Source organism: Electrophorus electricus, chromosome 3 (genome assembly GCF_041902795.1).
Source record: "Electrophorus electricus isolate QZ-2024a chromosome 3, ASM4190279v1, whole genome shotgun sequence".
NCBI lineage: Eukaryota > Metazoa > Chordata > Actinopteri > Gymnotiformes > Gymnotidae > Electrophorus > Electrophorus electricus.
Genome location: NC_137499.1, coordinates 29,389,471 through 29,407,456, shown reverse-complemented (window position 1 = coordinate 29,407,456; position 17,986 = coordinate 29,389,471). Strand labels below are relative to the sequence as shown.

The 17,986-nt window shown below is 37.7% G+C and overlaps 2 gene segments (V, D, J or C); both read left to right on the top strand.

Annotated features, from left to right (window-relative positions):
* The first annotated feature begins 502 nt into the window (after nucleotides 1–502).
* On the top strand, nucleotides 503–1,559 carry LOC118241041 (Ig heavy chain V region 6.96-like). The segment is given in 2 exon segments: nucleotides 503–526; nucleotides 1,134–1,559. Coding segments are annotated over 2 exon segments (450 nt in total).
* A 9,343-nt stretch (nucleotides 1,560–10,902) lies between these two features.
* On the top strand, nucleotides 10,903–11,866 carry LOC118241040 (Ig heavy chain V region 5A-like). The segment is given in 3 exon segments: nucleotides 10,903–10,929; nucleotides 11,319–11,418; nucleotides 11,544–11,866. Coding segments are annotated over 3 exon segments (420 nt in total).
* The last annotated feature ends 6,120 nt before the right edge of the window (nucleotides 11,867–17,986 follow it).

Below are 17,986 nucleotides of genomic sequence, written 5' to 3'. Positions count from 1 at the left end.
TTAATTTCTAATAAATATTCTTTTAGTGTTTCTATATTACAAATGCACTACACAGGACCACAGGTGAAGAACAAGAGATTATAGCATTTAAATAGTGTTTTTAGTGTCTGTTGTATGGTTGAAATCCTTTTATTTGTTTATTACCTCTGTGCTCTGTGCGTATATATATATATATATATATGTGACCTTGTAGTATGGTTTTCATTGGTCGCATTGATATTATACTGCATGCTACTACAAGGACGAATATGCATTATACAGTAGGTAGCAGGCTATTTCAAACATTGCCATTACCTTGATGTACTGTATTCAGTTTATAGAAGGAATGAGCTCCAGAAGAAGTGGGAGTTACTTAGGATTCAGTATACTCATTATAAGAAGTCTGCACATTTGTGAAGCAGTGAGAGGCTGGTGCACTTACACAGGCGCAGAACATTCGTGTCATCCATCAATAGTATGTTTGGTGTGTTCAAGTGCAAATACACACAAGCAACAATGGGCGATGGATGGTGATCATGGGTTGCTAGTATGTGATGTTACTTCTTCACTGGAAAAACATTTGAAATAGCTTAATGTTTTGCTATAATGACATATACATTTAAAATCAACAACAAGGAGTAATAGAAGAGCTGATGAGGAAAAAGCAAGCCATAGGAGAGAACACTTGAAGTAATGATCATAATCACAGGGCCAGATACAAAATGAACAAAGTGTGTGAAAGTAGGGAGAAATTAAAAATGTTTTAAAAATAGATTTGTATTTCATTGAATGTAAAGAAATCTAAATATAATTTCACATAATAAATAGGGAATAATGTGAAAGTCTTATAGGCTTATAGTACATAATTGTATGTACGTTCTGTTTCATGTCCACTAGTGGTGTTTTGATGCAGAGAGGTGTGATAAATGCAAATTGATGTTGCCCTTATAAGAGGTGATAAATCTTTCAGCTGTACATTGCAGGCCATACTGCCTAATGTCATTGTGGTAGCTGTGAAAAAAGGAACAATATATCCACTATGGAGATAATTGTGAATGTGTTTTTAATAACAATCTTTCTTCAAGATGAGCCAATGTTCATGATCAATATCTGACTTACCTTAATTTTTTCACAATATTTTACCATATTTACAGGATTTTGTTCTCACAGGTATTCTCTACCAGACATTTACCAAGTCTGAAGCTGTTGTTAAAAGACCAGGAGAATCTTATAAACTGATCTGCACAGCATCTGGATTCACATTCAGTAGCTACTGGGCAGCTGTAGTCAGACAGGCTTCTGGGAAAGGATTAGAGTGGATTGCAACTATTGACACATCTAGCAGTCCCATCTCCTATTCCCAGTCAGTCCAAGGAAGGTTCACAATCTCCAGAGACGACTCCAGCAGTCAGCTGTATTTACAGATGACCAGCCTGAAGAGTGAGGACACTGCTGCATATTACTGTGCTAGACAGACACAGTATGAGAAGACACAGGCAGAGCTGTACAAAAACCACATCCTCACACATCTTCACACATCCTCATTGTACATGAAAGATCCCTCAGACATGGAGCCTTAGAAGTGCATGTATAGAGTAAAGATAGATCCTTATATAATACTGGATGTGAACCAATCTAGAAATAGGTACTGAACCTTCTGCAGTTTCCAATATTTCATTCATTGCTAAATTAAATCCAGTCAGACCTAAACTGTAAAATATTCTAGGTCAGGCCAATTAATCATTAAATAAATTCCTTCCTTTCTTATTTTCCAGTGCTGTTTTCATGCAGACACATTCAAATTTTTAGCATTGGTTAATCTTTGTTCCTTCTGTTATATTGAAGGTGAAAATATTCTGGAAGTGGAAACTGATTGCTTGAAGTTTTTAAAATCTCAGACATTATTCCACTTATTTACAATATCATTAAAAAATGACATTACTTGATCAACTGTAATATGTAAGTGTGTTCAATAGAAGTTAACTTTTGAATCAAAACTACATTAGATAGTGCTAATGTTCACATTTTAGGTAAGGGGGTACAGGTTTAAAGTCAGTGTACATATTATTCTCTTTTGCTTCTTTATGCACTCGTCACAGATTTAAAAATGAACAATCAACAGAACTCCAGATTTCTTTAGGATTAAAAATTATAACCATAGAAAATGTATTAAAAAGTTCAATAGCAAAATCAATAAGTATAAATATGCCCTCCTCAAATGATCTCAGGTCTTTCATTCTGCTCTCAAGTAAATGTTTAATATATTGATAAAATATGAATAAACAAACAATAAGTTCAGAGTATCACTTTGAAATATATTTGATGATTAATGATGTTTTAAATAATGATTAGCAAAAAATCATGATTGCAACCCCGAACAGAAACATCTTCAGTTACTTTTATATAAAGGATATGCAACAATTTGAAGCAGGAGCAAAGCACTAGAGCAAGATTCATTGATTTTAATATTATTGCCCTTCTTTTTTCATTTTTTAAAATATTTCTCATTCTCACTATAAAAACTTGCAGTGTAATAAACAACACCACTTGCAGTACCATAAACAACTCCACTCAATCTCTTAAAAAAATAGTTTCATTTCTTTCTCAAGTTTAGGAAATAGTAGTTTCAGTCCTGGATGTAGCAGCTCCTGTTTTCCTGAAGAACAGAAAATCCCACCAGTACAACACAAACAATGTTTTCTACATCTCCACAGCTGTCACTGACAGCAGCATCCTGTAAGTAAATTAAAGACAGTTCACAGTCTTGAATGTCACTAAAATGGAATCCATTTTGATTGAAAGTTATTTTTAGCACATTTATTATTATTATTATTATCCACAATTTATTTATATATTTAAAATTCACAGTGTACTTTACATAACAGCTCACATCTGTGTGTCAGTGGCGATAAACGTGCAGACAAAAAGCAGCAAGCAGCGGTGTAGGTCTCCAACTTATATGATTAATGAAAGAAATTAAAGTGAACCAACTACAACAAAAGGAGACAAAATAACATACAATGACCGACAATCTGTACTGCAAACAGAACAGGCTTAAATAAGGCATAACAAAATTGCATAACAGCCTCTAGGTGGTGTGGCGAATGAGGGAACACACACCACCTGAGGGAGGCATGGCACAATAGAAAACACAGACACATGTAAAACAAGAATAACAAAAACAAAACCCACGTGCAGAGCCACCACCAAATGACGTAGGCTATGGCAGGGGGGGATACATCACACAGCAGATTCAAGGAGCTTAACAAAGTCTCACCAGAATAGCTCCATTAGCTGGAAGGTCTCACAGTCAGTAATTAATATAGTTTGGATTCCAACACCTGCAAAAAAGGCATTGGAATGGGTTGGATTTATGACTGTTGGACAGCAGATAAAATCAAGGAACTAAAAAAAAGTTCCATGGCATCAGTCTAACGTCGTCTCCTGCTGAGGTTAGGTGTCCGGAGAACTCCGTGAAGGTGTCCTGTCAGGTCTCTGGATATGCTCTCAGTGACTACGGCACATGCTGGATCAGACAGCCACCAGGCAAAAGTCTGCAGTGGATTGAGATCATATGGGGTGGTGGATCCATAGACTATGCAGGATCCTTTAAGAGTCGCTTCACCATCTCCAGAGACACGAGCAGTAATATGCTCTTCTTAGACATCACTGGCCTGCTGCCTGAAGTCTCAGCTGTTTATTATTGTGCAAGAACAGCCACAGCAGTAGAGCTGAGGCTAAGGTTAATACAAAAATAAATTTTTACAGCTGTTTTATTTAGAGTTATCACATAATCTGCATTATTTAGGAAGCATAGATGATAGACTACATAGCAAAACAGTCACTACAAGTCTCATAATAATATAAATAAGAAGCAATTATATGAATGTTGTATATAAGAGACTTTGAAAAAAAGTATGTTATAGAAATACATAAACAATTCTGAGATTTGCTGAGGCACACTGAATGTAATGTTCAAGTTATTTACATTCTGTGCTAACATACGGTGCAGTGGTAGCTCAGTGGTTAAGGTGCTTTAGTGGTATAGGTTAATTGTTGGGTCAAGCCCCACCACTGCCAAGTTGCATCTCTTGGCCCCTGAGCAAGACCCTTAATGCTCAAGTTGTACTCAGTCATAATTGTAAGTTGCTTTGGATAAAAGTGTCAGCTAAATGTCAATATACTCATTTTGATAAACCACTAGGACTCATCCCTCACTGAAAAAGCAAACATATGTAAAATACTGTTACTCTCAGTGTTGCATTTGTCATATCTTTGCCCTTTCCACCAATTTTTCCAGTTTTCCAAATTTCTCTTTCTCTTTTCCTATAATTAGAATAATGGACTGACATTTTGTAAAGGATCTCCTGGTATTTAGTCATTAGTTACAGTATAATAAACAACTAGTCTCTATAATGAAGTATAATAAATAATAATAAATATCTAATAAAAATATAATAAAAAATAATACATATATTTTTAAAATGGTCTCACTTGGATGACAAGATAACTAAAAATTAGTTTCAGTCTTGTATGAGGCAATTCCTGTTATCCTCTGACGAACAGAAAAATCCCATCATTGCAACACAAACCATTTTTTCTACATTTCTCTATCTCTAACTGACAGCAGCATCACATAAATTAAGTAAATTACATACCTGTACCCACTTCCATTAGTACCAGCTGCTCTCAAGCAGCTATGGGGAGCGTGGTACTTTACTGAATTAGACCTATGCAGTGCCTATAAACTAAAAGAGAGTGATGAATGGAAGACAGACTTTAGCACATCTTCTAGACACTACAGTTCCTGCTCCTTCTGTATCACTGTCTTCTAGGCATATATCAACGAGGTCATAAATGAGTTTCTGGGTAGATCCTTTGTTGCATATTGCATTGATGATTTTGATTTGTTCCCTTTCCTTTGACAGACAAGTGCATGATATGTGTGCAGTCCTTACCATGCCTCTGACTGACCTGCTCCGCTGATATAACTCTTGAAGACTTCAAAGTCGCTTTTGCCAGTGCCCCTGTACTGCAGCAGCCCAATCCCATCAAACCCTTTGTCGAGGAATTCATTGCAGTGGCTGTCATTGTAGTGGCTGATCTTTGCCTACAAAGGGTTCAGTGTGACAGACTCAACAATCAGCATGTGCTGGATCTGCCAGATTCCTGGGAAAAATACTCGACTGCATTAGTTTCTATTATTCTGAGAGTAGCAGGGCAGGTTCACAACATCTATTTAAACTATGTTACAAACCTGATTGTGATGAAGTTTATGATTTCAAACTTTGAAGATGGTTCAAATGTCGACCTGCAACCCTGTAGAATCATGAATGCTTTATTTTATTAAAGAGATTCGGCAACCAAGAATGAACTGTTTTCTTTGTCCTTTTTAAAAGAATGACTGAGTGTTTTTTTCTCTCAAAAAGCAGATTGCAGTAACCTTGTAGTTGTCTACATTCCATGTTCTAAAATACCTTTTTCTTTCATGGGTATCCAGATATGCAAATGCAAGCTTCCCACCTCAATCTCTCTCTATTTAGGTGATGAGGCAGTTAAGCTCTGGAGAGCAGAGATCACTCCAGAACAACAACACAACCATGTTCTCCACACCTCTTCTACTCCTGCTGGCAGCTGCATCCTGTGAGTTATTGATTAAATAATTTAATTTGCTGCAATTGCAATCCTGTTTTGATTACTTATTAAATTGAAGTTTGAAGTGTAATATTTTTATTTGTAGTTAATTACATCATATTATTTTATTTACAGATGTGCATGGTGAAGAACTGACTCAGCCTGCTTCCATGACAGTGCAGCCAGGCCAGAGTCTGTCCATCAACTGCAAAGTCTCATATTCAGTTACTAGCTGGAGCACAGCTTGGATCCGACAACCTGCAGGAAAAGCCCTAGAGTGGATTGGGTATATCTATAGTGGTGGGAGTACATCTTACAGTGATAAATTAAAAAACAAGTTCAGCATCTCTAGAGACACTGGCAGTAACACGATAACATTACAAGGACAGAATCTGCAAACTGAAGACACAGCTGTATATTACTGTGCAAGAGACTCACAGTAAGAAGAGCTAGTGATTACGCTTTACAAAAACCTTGTGAGTTCTGTTTGAGACACACTTCCATTATTCCAATAAATCCAGTAAATGCTTATGAATTCATCTCAGCTCAGTTTGCCATGTTATGCAAATTTGAAATGAAATGAAAATGCAATTTATATAACTGAAGACACAGCTGTGTATTACTGTGCCAGCGAGTCACAGTAAGAAGAGCTAGTGGTTACACATTACAAAAACCTTGTGAGTTTGGTTTGTGATGCACTCCCAAGGCAACCATTTAATCCAATATCCTTACATGGACTATCAAAATGAAAGCTCTGATATTTTCTTTATGTCTCTGTTCAGCATTTAGCTACTATGCTGCACTTAAAACTGTGACAGGCCAGGCAAAGTCAGATGCTTGCAGATATAAAATATGAGATTTATTTGTGCTCAAAACCAGGGTCAATACCAGAAGGACAAAATCAGGGGTAATCCAAATCATGAATGAAAAAGCAGTCCATGTCAAAAACCAGAAAAAACATTCAAAAACCAGGCAGATCAATCCAAAAGGGGCAGGCAAAAATCAGAGACGAGAAACACAAAAACTAGATTCAATACACAGAAAGGTAATCAAGGAACTAATGCTCTGCATACTCAGACTAACAATGGAGGCAATACTTTGCAACAGAATGTAGATTAAGACAGCCTTATCTATGTATTCCTAAGTGAACACAGGTGACTTCAATACTCTGGTAATGATGATCCAATCGAAAGTTCATGGTTGGATGAGTCGTTGGTCGGGTGATGAACAGCCTGCTGGGTAGTATAGTTTATTAGGGGTCAGGCAGTATAACAAAAACCAATTGTTAGAGAACTTTGGAAGTACCCAGCATGACATGTTTTTATATCAAGTTGTAATGATGCCAAGCACCTCAATGATCTGGGTTGTAACTCACACACATACTAACTCACTAACTCACTCACATTTAACATAATTCACTACAAGGGTGCACTGTTAGCACTGAAGTAGCTTTGGTGCTTCTCATCAATGACACTGTATGTCCTTGTTATTATATAGCTGTCTTGGACAGTATTGCATGTGAGTTTTGCACTGCTGCTATTACTGTAATCAAGCATATTTTATTTTGCGGTTAAGTTGAAGGGAACAAGTGAGGCAGAACATTTCTATATCATGTAAGTTTATAAATAGAGTTGAATGAAAGTACATATGTAGAACACAGTTGCTATAGAATTATTGCTTAATTTTTCACTTCTGCTTACTCCAGGAAAGGGCTTGCAGTGGATCAGAATAATCTGGATCAGTGGAGCCAAACACTCCGGACGATCCTTTAAGAATCATTTAATGTGCTGTACTGAGACATCAGATGCCTTGTGTCAAAAGTCCCAGCTGTTTCTTGTTGTGATATGACCAGTACTTTGGTACAGTGCTGTGTGATTAATAATAAATACAAGTCACGTTTCTAATGAAATGGTTCACTTTCCAGGCAGGATTAAACATATCTAACAATTATTGTTAGATCACTGGATTGTAAGTGTCATGTCTGCTCGGGATGCTTCCCTTCACATTAGCAGAGATCACAGTCTCCTGAGCATTAGGAATCTTTTATTCACCTTTTTCTAATTGTAAGTCTTGTTATTCCTTGTATTTAAGCCCTGTACAAAGTGTTGATCCCTAACTTTGTTCCTGGATCTGTTTGTGACAGTAGGAATGTTTAGTCTTGAAGACAATTTTGGGGGGCAATCTTGGGGACAATTTTCATTGCTTCTAATTATTTTATAAATGTGGACTGCATGAAAGCACACATTAATATTTTTTCAGGGGGGTGAAGCAGATTTACTGCATTTACATTATCACCATTTGACATATGCAGTTTTGTTCTGGAAAGTATAGTAAAAGCATTTGACATTAACTTGTTCACTAATTTAGTAATAGTTTTTAGATCATGACATAGATCTTGTTTCTCATGCTTTGACAGACAGACATTATAAATCTCATGAATGTAACTGGGACACTCTTTCATGCTTACATGCACTGATTCCATCAGGCTCCTGGTAAAGGATTCAAAAATCTAATTTACTATTATTCTGAGAGTAGCAAGAACACAGCCCAGACAGTACAAGGAAGGTTCACAGCATCTAAGGAGAGCTCTAATTTCTACTTGCATATGAGTCAACTGAAGCCAGAATACTCTGCTGTGTATTACTGTGCTAGAGAGTCAATGTGCTGAAACTGATACATCTTAGGAGATTTCATTTCTTTTTGCCATGTTCTCTGTATGTAGATTAACTGTTGGTCAGCTGTCCATAAATCCAACAATCAGACTATGTAGTGTGAAGCAGTTTCCAAGAATGTACCCCAAATTATTGTAGGCTATGTGATTTCAGACATTTATCTTATTCAAGGAATCTAACCAAGTTTCCTTGCATATATGGAAGTATTTACCTTGTTATAAATTATTTTTCTAATGCAATCTAATGTAATCAGCATAATTCACTCCTGCACAGGTTAGGTCTCCTGGGGACTCAGAAAACGTGTCAGGTCTCTGGATATGCTGTCACTGATGCTGAGACAGGTTTGACCAGACAGAGTCCAAGGTAAGGGATGCAGTTTTTTTAAATCAATGATATGTTTGTATTTTATCGTCACACAATTTTACTATAATTGTGAAATTTGAATTTCTTGATTCTTATTGAATTTAATACTAAAGGCATGTCCAACACAAACCTAGATATATAAACTCATCTTAAAAACCAAGATCAATAAAAATATTAATTCATGTTCCATTTGCAGCACAGCAGGGTGCACCCCTCACTAAAAATACAAACATGTCTAATGTACCCTCACTAGCCATGCAGCATTTGTCATGTGATTGACTTGTTATGCAAAGGTCTCATGGAACTTCCTTATATTTAGAGGAGCAGGCTGAAAGTCTGTAGATGAACTCCGGGTGTCTAATAACTCTAATGAGTTCCAGCTCTAACCAAACCATGTTCCTCACATCTACGCTGGTGCTGTTACTGCTGATTACAACACGTGAGTCTTGTATCTGTTAGTAACCATTTTAAAGCATAATGATCATTTTAATGCGCTGTGATATTATTTGCTTTGTGCATCTGTTTAGGTGTCCAGTCCCAGGTTGTCCTCACCCAGTCTGAGCAGTCACTAGTAGTTGCTCCAGGTGGATCTCATAAACTGACCTGTGCCTGTAGTGGGTTCAACTTGGGCAGCTATAGGATGCACTGGATCCGTCAGGCTCCTGGGAAAGGACTGGAATGGATCATGCACTACCACACTGACTCTAGTAAAGGCACAGCCCAGGCAGTACAGGGCAGGTTTAGTGGATCCAAAGACAGCTCTAATTTCTACCTTCATATGAGTCAACTGAAGCCAGAGGACACTGCCATGTATTACTGTGCTAGAGAGTCACTGTGAGAGGACTCATACTGACAGCTGTAAAATAACTCTAAAATAAAAAATATAGTAAAACGAGAAGTAGGAAAACACTGGTCAAAAAGGCAGTGATCCTCATAGTAAAATTGTAGCATGCTACTTTTAATCTGAACTTTTATATATATATATATATATATATATATATATATATATATATATATATATATATATATATATTTCATACAGTCATCATAAAACATAAAATCCATTTAAACATCATATGATAAGAATTCTTTCTTTCTTTCTTTCTTTCTTTCTTTCTTTCTTTCTTTCTTTCTTTCTTTCAAACATCATTAAGAAGTATTTGCTGTGCTTCTTGTCTATTTTCAAAAGTTTGTAAAGCCTCAACATAACATAAATTTTGTTTGTCATTCATATCCCCATCCCTCTATTTGCAGTAAAAAGGTTTACGAGGATCTCCTCATAAAGATGTTAAGAGGAGTACCGCATGTTAGAGATCACTGTGAATTCTGCCCAGAAAATATTCCCCTTATATTTCACGTGTATTCCAGTAGAGTGCGCCTTTCACTTTAAAAGCAAAACAATCTGATTTAACTGCAGTCAGTAATTTTTTATGCTGTTCCCTCATTATGCAAATTTTTCATTGAACTTTTCTGTACAAAAATAAGAAGAGAGACATTCTGCAGAGGATCACTGTGTCACAAGGATCTTATTTATCATGTCTGGATTCATTCATGCCATGTTCCTCATATGTTCACTGCTGCTACTGATTGCCACTTGTGAGTCTGTAACTCTTGTACTGGGAAACCACAATAAATCCTTAAATGGACTATGAAAATGAAATCTCTAATAATGTTTTCTTTATGTCTCTGTTTAGGTGTCCACTCTCAGATTGTCCTCACATAGCCTGAGGAGTCAGTAGTAGTGGCTCCAGGTGGATCCCACAAACTGACCTGTGCCTGCAGTGGATTCAGTGTGGGAGCTGCTGATGTGCACTGGATTCGTCAGGCTTCCCTTTTACACGACATACTTAAAGATGATTTATTTTAGGACTAGTGGAAATGGGCTGTTTTTCCAACATGTGGAGACAATTTGCTATCTGTTAGTCATAGACTTACTTTTTAAAGTTCTAATATAAGGACTTTTTCAACAATTGTTTTATACTTATGAAACACTACAAGAGCATATCTGTTGACATATAAGTGAAAATATAAATGCATTAAATAGACCAATAAATTTAACAGTGAGTCCTGATGTCCCATACCAGTTTGTCCTCACACAGTCTGTGCATTCATTGTAGTGGCTCCTGATGGGGCCCACACACTGATCTTTGCCTACAGAAGGTTCAGTGTTGGAGAGTGCAAAAATCAGCATGTGCTGGATCTGCCAGGTTCCTGGGAATAGACTCAAGTGGATTGTTTTCTATTATTCTGAGTAGCAAGAGCTCAGCTCATGCAGTACAGGGTAGGTTACCAGCATCTACTGAAACTATATTACAAACTTGATTGTGATAAAGATTATGATTTAAAACATTGAAGTTTATTAAGAAATGTTTCCTTTGCAACCTTGTAGGATCATGAATGTTTCCTTTCCTAAAAGGAAAAAAAACCAAAAATAAACAAAGAAACAAATAAATAGCTGAATGTGAGACATCATGAGATTGTATTTTTATAGCCATTGTTTTCTTTGTACTTTTAAAATAATGGCTTCTTATGTTTCTTTATGTTTATTCTCAAAAAGCAGCTTGCAGTGACATTGCACTTGTCCATAATCCATGTCTTAAATACCTTTTTCTTTCATGGGTATCCAGATATGCAAATGCAAGCTTCCAACCTCAATCTCTCTCTATTTAGGTGATGAGGCAGTTAAGCTCTGCAGAGCAGAGATCACTCCAGAACAACAACACAACCATGTTCTCCACACCTCTTCTACTCCTGCTGGCAGCTGCATCCTGTGAGTTATTGATTTATGTATTTAACTTCCTGCAAACACAGTCCTATTTTGATGACTTTTAAATTCAAGATTGAAGTGTAATATTTTTATTTGTAGTTAATTACATCATATTTTCTTATTTACAGATGTGCATGGTGAAGAACTGACTCAGCCTGCTTCCATGACAGTGCAGCCAGGCCAGAGTCTGTCCATCAACTGCAAAGTCTCATATTCTGTTACTAGCTCGCACACAGCTTGGATCCGACAACCTGCAGGAAAAGCCCTAGAGTGGATTGGGTATATCCATAGTGGTGGGGGTACAGCTTACAGTGATAAACTAAAAAACAAGTTCAGCATCTCTAGAGACACTGGCAGTAACACGATAACATTACAAGGACAGAATCTGCAAACTGAAGACACAGCTGTATATTACTGTGCAAGAGACTCACAGTAAGAAGAGCTAGTGGTTACGCTTTACAAAAACCTTGTGAACTTGGTTTGTGATGCACTCCCAAGGCAACCATTTAATCCAATAAATGCTTATGGATTCATCTCAGTTCAGATTGCCATGTTAGTCAAATTTGAAATGAAATGAAAATATAATTTATATTTAGAATAGCTTAATATATAGAACAGGTAAAAGGATTGGTGAGCTTTTCAGTTCTAGCTAACTGACCAGTTGCACAAAAACCATGTTCCTCATATTTACACTGAAGCTGGTGATAACCAGACTTAGATTTATTTGAATGAGGACTGCAGACCATCAGTTTTAAGGCATAATAGGGATTAATTTTATTATTTTATTATTTATAATTTTACCAATTAATCCAGTAAATGCTTATGGATTCATATCAGTTCAGATTGCCATGTAATGCAAATTTCTCAATTAAGAATTCATTAATATATAGAATAACTTAAATAGAACAGGTAGAAGGATTGGTGAGGTTTTCAGTTCTAGCTAACTGACCAGTTTCCATTCTACAGAAACCATGTTCCTCACATTTCACTGACACTGCTGATAAACAGATTTAGATTTCTATCAATGAGGACTGTAGACTAAAGCACAATAGGGATTATTCTTATTTTCTGTAGTAACGTTTGTTTAGGAGTCCAAACCCAGATTGTCCTCACCCAGTCTGAGCAGACAGTAGCAGTCATTCCAGGTGCTACCCTACAAATTGAACTTTGTCTGCAGTGGATTCAGTGTGTGGGCACTGATGTACTGAATATGTCAGACTCCAGATAAAGGACTTGAATAGGTCATGTATTATCACTCTGAATTTTTTTGATTGATTTTTATTCAGTGTATCTCCAACAGTAAAATCATTCATCTTTACTCATGTTCAGTCATATACCACCAGTAGACTCTGCCCCTCGCTGAAAATGTACTTAACATCCATCCTGTGTTGTTTCATGACACTGACTTGTTATGTAAATTTCTCATTGAATCCTTTTCCTCTATTTAGTGGAACAGGTAGAAAGTTTGAAGAGGATCTCCAGGTAGCTTTCTGCTCCAAGAACATCCAGTTCTAAACCAACCATGTTTGTCACATCTACACTGCTGTTGGTGCTGGTTGCTACATGTAGTCTTTCATCTGTCTCAGTAACAAACTACATTAAAACTAAGAAGTGATTTATGAATCGAGTCCACTTTGACAATGTTTCTTTGTCAATCTGTTTAGGTGTCCACTCTCAGATTGTCCTCACCCAGTCTGAGCAGTCAGTAGCAGTCACTCCAGGTGGATCCCATAAACTGACCTGTGCCTGCAGTGGATTCACTGTGGGGGACACTAACATGCACTGGATCCGTCAGGCTCCTGGGAAAGCACTCAAATGGATCATTTACTATTACTCTGATTCTTACAAGAGCACAGCCCAGACACTACAGGGCAGGTTCACAGCATCTAAGGACAGCTCTAATTTCTACCTGCATACGAGTCAACTGAAGCCAGAAGACACTGCTGTGTGTTACTGTGCTAGAGAGTCACTGTGCTGGGACTGATACAGACAGCTGTACAGAAACCCTGCAAGGAGATGCCAAAGAGAAGCAGCAAAACAATGTGTTGTTTAGAAGTTACTAATTTCAATAAATGTAAAATAAACTGCCTACAAATGAATATACTCATATTTTATATTACATATATTTATTATGTGACCAAAATTGAACAAAATGAATGAAAGAATAGGCAGAATAGATGAGAATAGTTACAAACTGAGCTTGGTTACAGCCCCTAAAAAGTCATTTGACATGACAATGAAATTACATAGAACAATGAAAAGCTGGCGATACAATACAAACTAAGGAAAAAGTTAATAATTGCCCAATCTATATAGTGAGTGATGCGTATTATGTTTATTCTTGCATATCGATGAAGGCTGTTAGACATTACTTTATTGTGAGCAGTATCACGTAATAATATTAGGAAAGTATAAGACTGCAATGTGTAAACCCAAAATAACTGTAATGTAGGTGGTGTGACAACACAAACAAGAAAAAAACATCAAACAGTCCAGTGGCAGCAAACGGTCAAACATCATGTACATTCATGGTTACCAACAAGCAACAGAACCCAGACTTGGAATTAAGAAAAAAGGAGGGAAGGAGAGGAATACCTACACAAATACTAATAGAACCAACACGGAGAATCTGGGAATACATATTAAGGGGAACAATACACATGAAGACCAAAATAGAAGCAGGCTACAACAAAATAAAAATGACACAAGCAGCAATACGAACAAATAACACAAGCAATAACAAACAAGGTATGGAGTAACAGTGACTAATGATGATACTGAACACACACAGGATATATATGCATGTACTTATGAGAACTGAACAAGACACAGGTGATACAAATGAGACAGGGAAAACGAAAACGGACCAGAACAGGAACGGAGAATATGAAACAATGACATGAGGCAGGGAAACCATGGAGACAAAGATGCTAGGAGGGGCCAATCAGCCAATCATGACAGGTGCTGGCAAGTTCAAGGGGTGGGACAGCCCAGGTGCATGCACATAGGGTGCTGTTCACGTCATGAAAAAGTTTGAAAACAGGTGGCATTTAAATGACTTCTTGAGTTTACCAGCATAATTCACCCCTGTTCAGGTTAGGTCTCCTGGGGACTTAGTAAATGTGTCACGTCTCTGGATCTGAGATCACTGGTGCTAGGGCAGGTTTGACCAGATGGAGTCCAAGGTAAGGGATGCAGTTACCTGAAATCAATTATGTGTATTTTACAGACATACAGCTTTTCTATAACAGTAGAATTTTAATTTCTTGATTCTTACTCAATTTAATACTCAAGGCATGTCCAGCACAAAACTTAAAAATGCAAAGTCATGTTAAAGACCAAGATCACTACTCAGTATTCATTCATGTTTCACTTACACTACGGTTGGGTGCACCCCTCACTGAAAATACAAACATGTTTAATGTACCCTCACTAGCCATGCAGCATTTGTCATGTGATTGACTTGTTATGCAAAGTTCTCATGGAACTTCCTTATATTTAGAGGAGCAGGCTGAAAGTCTGTAGATGATTTCCAGGTGTCTAATAACTCTAATGAGTTTCAGCTCTAAGCAAACCATGTTCCTCACATCTACGCTGGTGCTGTTACTGCTGATTACAACACGTGAGTCTTGTATCTATTAGTAACCATTTTGAAGCATAATGATAATTTTAATGCACTGTGATATTATTTCCTTTGTGCATCTGTTTAGGTGTCCAGTCCCAGGTTGTCCTCACCCAGTCTGAGCAGTCAGTAGCAGTCACTCCAGGTGGATCCCACAAACTGACCTGTGCCTGCAGTGGATTCAGTGTGGGGGGTGCTTACATGCACTGGATCCGGCAAGCTCCTGGGAAAGGACTCGAATGGATCATTTACTATTATTCTGAGAGTAGCAAGAGCACAGCCCAGGCAGTACAGGGCAGGTTCACAGCATCTAAGGACAGCTCTAATTTCTACCTGCATATGAGTCAACTGAAGCCAGAAGACTCTGCTGTGTATTACTGTGCTAGAGAGTCACAGTGAGAGAGGACAGAGGGAAAGCTGTACAAAAACACTTCCTCATTCATTTCAGTGTAGATGAAAATTAAGAGATCTTAGACAGAGTAAAATATTTCACTTACTTTTCCATGTTATGATGTCAAACATTCCAGTGACATGAAACTGTTGTGAAATGCTGTGTGTGTGTGTGTGTGTGTGTGTGTGTGTGTGTGTGTGTGTGTGTGTGTGTGTGTGTGTGTGTGAATGCTGACCTTATTAAGGAAAACCATGTGATTATCTTAAACATGCTTTTGTTACAATTATTTTGAATCTCTTGCTTTCCTGCCTGCCATGTGGGAGTAATCATAAGCATCAATATGCACATTTTTGTTTGTTATGTAGTTTTTCTGTTTCTGTACATGTGCATGCTCTCTCTCTCTTTCTCTCTCTCTCTCTCTCTCTCACATACACACACACACACACACACACACACACACACACACACACACACACACACACACACACTTACTTATGATAATCATTTATATGGCAGAGAAGTGTTAGTTATATTGCACTTCGTGTCTAAAAATGATAGCGACGCAATCTCACGGACAGTAAAAAAGGTAAGTCAGGTGTCTCAAAAGTTTTCATTTTTGGACTAAAACATTAATTAGCTTGTGTCATTTTTGCATGTATGTGGCACACAAACAGTTGTTTCCTGTCAGAGCATGTAGGTAGGAAATATTTAGAATACTTACATTTTAAAAGTTAAGCCTTGAATCTCCATCTTGAGTCAAATTACAGTGGTGACCTGTTATGTTGATCGCAGCCATCTTAGCTGGTCTGTTGTAAAGAGTGCCACTAAACACTAGTGTTTATCTCCTGTCTCTGCTACACATGTAAAAAGAAATCCTGATGCCTGACAGAGCATGTATATTTTAACAGAAGTGATAAACAAACAACTTGTTGTAGGACAATGACTGGGAATAAACAAGCCATATTAGTCCTAGTATAAATCCACAGGAAAATGTGAGACTATGTGCAGAGGGAACAGAGAGCAAGGTTTATGTACACTGCCTGATAGTGCCAGAAATTAATGACAGAGCGGGCGAGTGTAAGAACTGACTACACGCACACAGGGTTAGTGTCAGTGACTTCACTATTGGGGAGGAATCTGGAAGCGGTATAGTTAAGTTCCTCCAGGACCATGGTGCAACACAAAACATCAGTGCAACAGAAAACATGCTACACAAGTGCAAACAGTTCGATATAGTGCAAAATGTCATAAACATTAAATAAACAATAATAAATACAGGACAGGACAAATACAAAATGAGTAGACAGTGCAGTTATTTAGTCCAGTACACAGTACTAGGAATATGTAAAGTGAGTTGTGCATAGGAGTCAGTGACATGCTATACTGAACATAGCAGTCACTGGTAGCAGCCAGAACAGTTCACAGTACAGTGCTGGTTTAGTACAGTACTCTAGCAGCAAGTCGGGTAATGTGCAAGACTACAACAGGAGTGCATAGTTTATTTGTGTGAAGTGTGACTTCAGCACTAGTCCGATGCAAAACAATGTGTGAGTGTGTGTATGGATATGTATGTATGTATGTATGTATGCATGTATGTATGTATGTGTGTATATATGTATGTATGTATGTATGTATGTGTGTATATATGTATGTATGTATGTATGTGTGTGTGTGAGTGTGTGTGATTATGTATAAGCATGTGTGTATGTGTGTATGTATATAAAAGTGCCTGTTTTTGGAATCTGAATTGGGATTGTAGTTAGCCAGAGTTCAGGAGTCTAATGGCTTCTGGGAAGAAGCTGTCTGGAGGTGTGGGACTGGATGCTGCAGTACCTTCTTCCAGATGGCAAAAAGGTGAACAGTTCATGTGAGGGGTGTGTGGGGTCTTTCACAATGTTGGTGGCTTTCCGGATGCAGCGTGTTGTGTAGATGTTCGTGATGGAGGGAAGAGAGACCCCAATGATCTTCTCAGCTGTTCTCATTATTCTCTGGAGGGTCTTGTGGTCAAAGGCGGTGCAGTTCCCAAACCAGGTAATGATGCAGCTGCTCAGGATGCTCTCTATAGTACCTCTATAGAAGGTAGTGAGGATGGGTGATGGCAGATGGGCTTTCCTCAGCTTCTGAAGGAAGTAAAGACATTTCTGGGCTCTCTTGATGATGGAACTAGTGTTCAGGGCCCAGGTGAGGTTCTCCGCTAAGTGATCACCAAGGAACTTGATGTTCTTGATGATCTCCACTGAGGAGCCGTTGATGGCAAGCAGGGAGTAATCTCGCCTTGCTCTCCTGAAGTCAATAACCATTTCTTTTGTCTTGTCGACATTCAGAAACAGGTTGTTGACCTTAGACCAGCTCACCAGTTCATATAATTGGATTAATGGACTGAATTATTACATAGGTCTTTATTACAATTTTATTATTAGATATTTAACTTGGAAATATCAAAATAACCTACTGCTACTGTACACGCTGGACATGGCAGCCTGCAGGAAGAACTCTGGAGTGGATTCGGCAAATATGTGGTAGCGGTAACATCTACTACAGTGATTAACTGAAGAGTA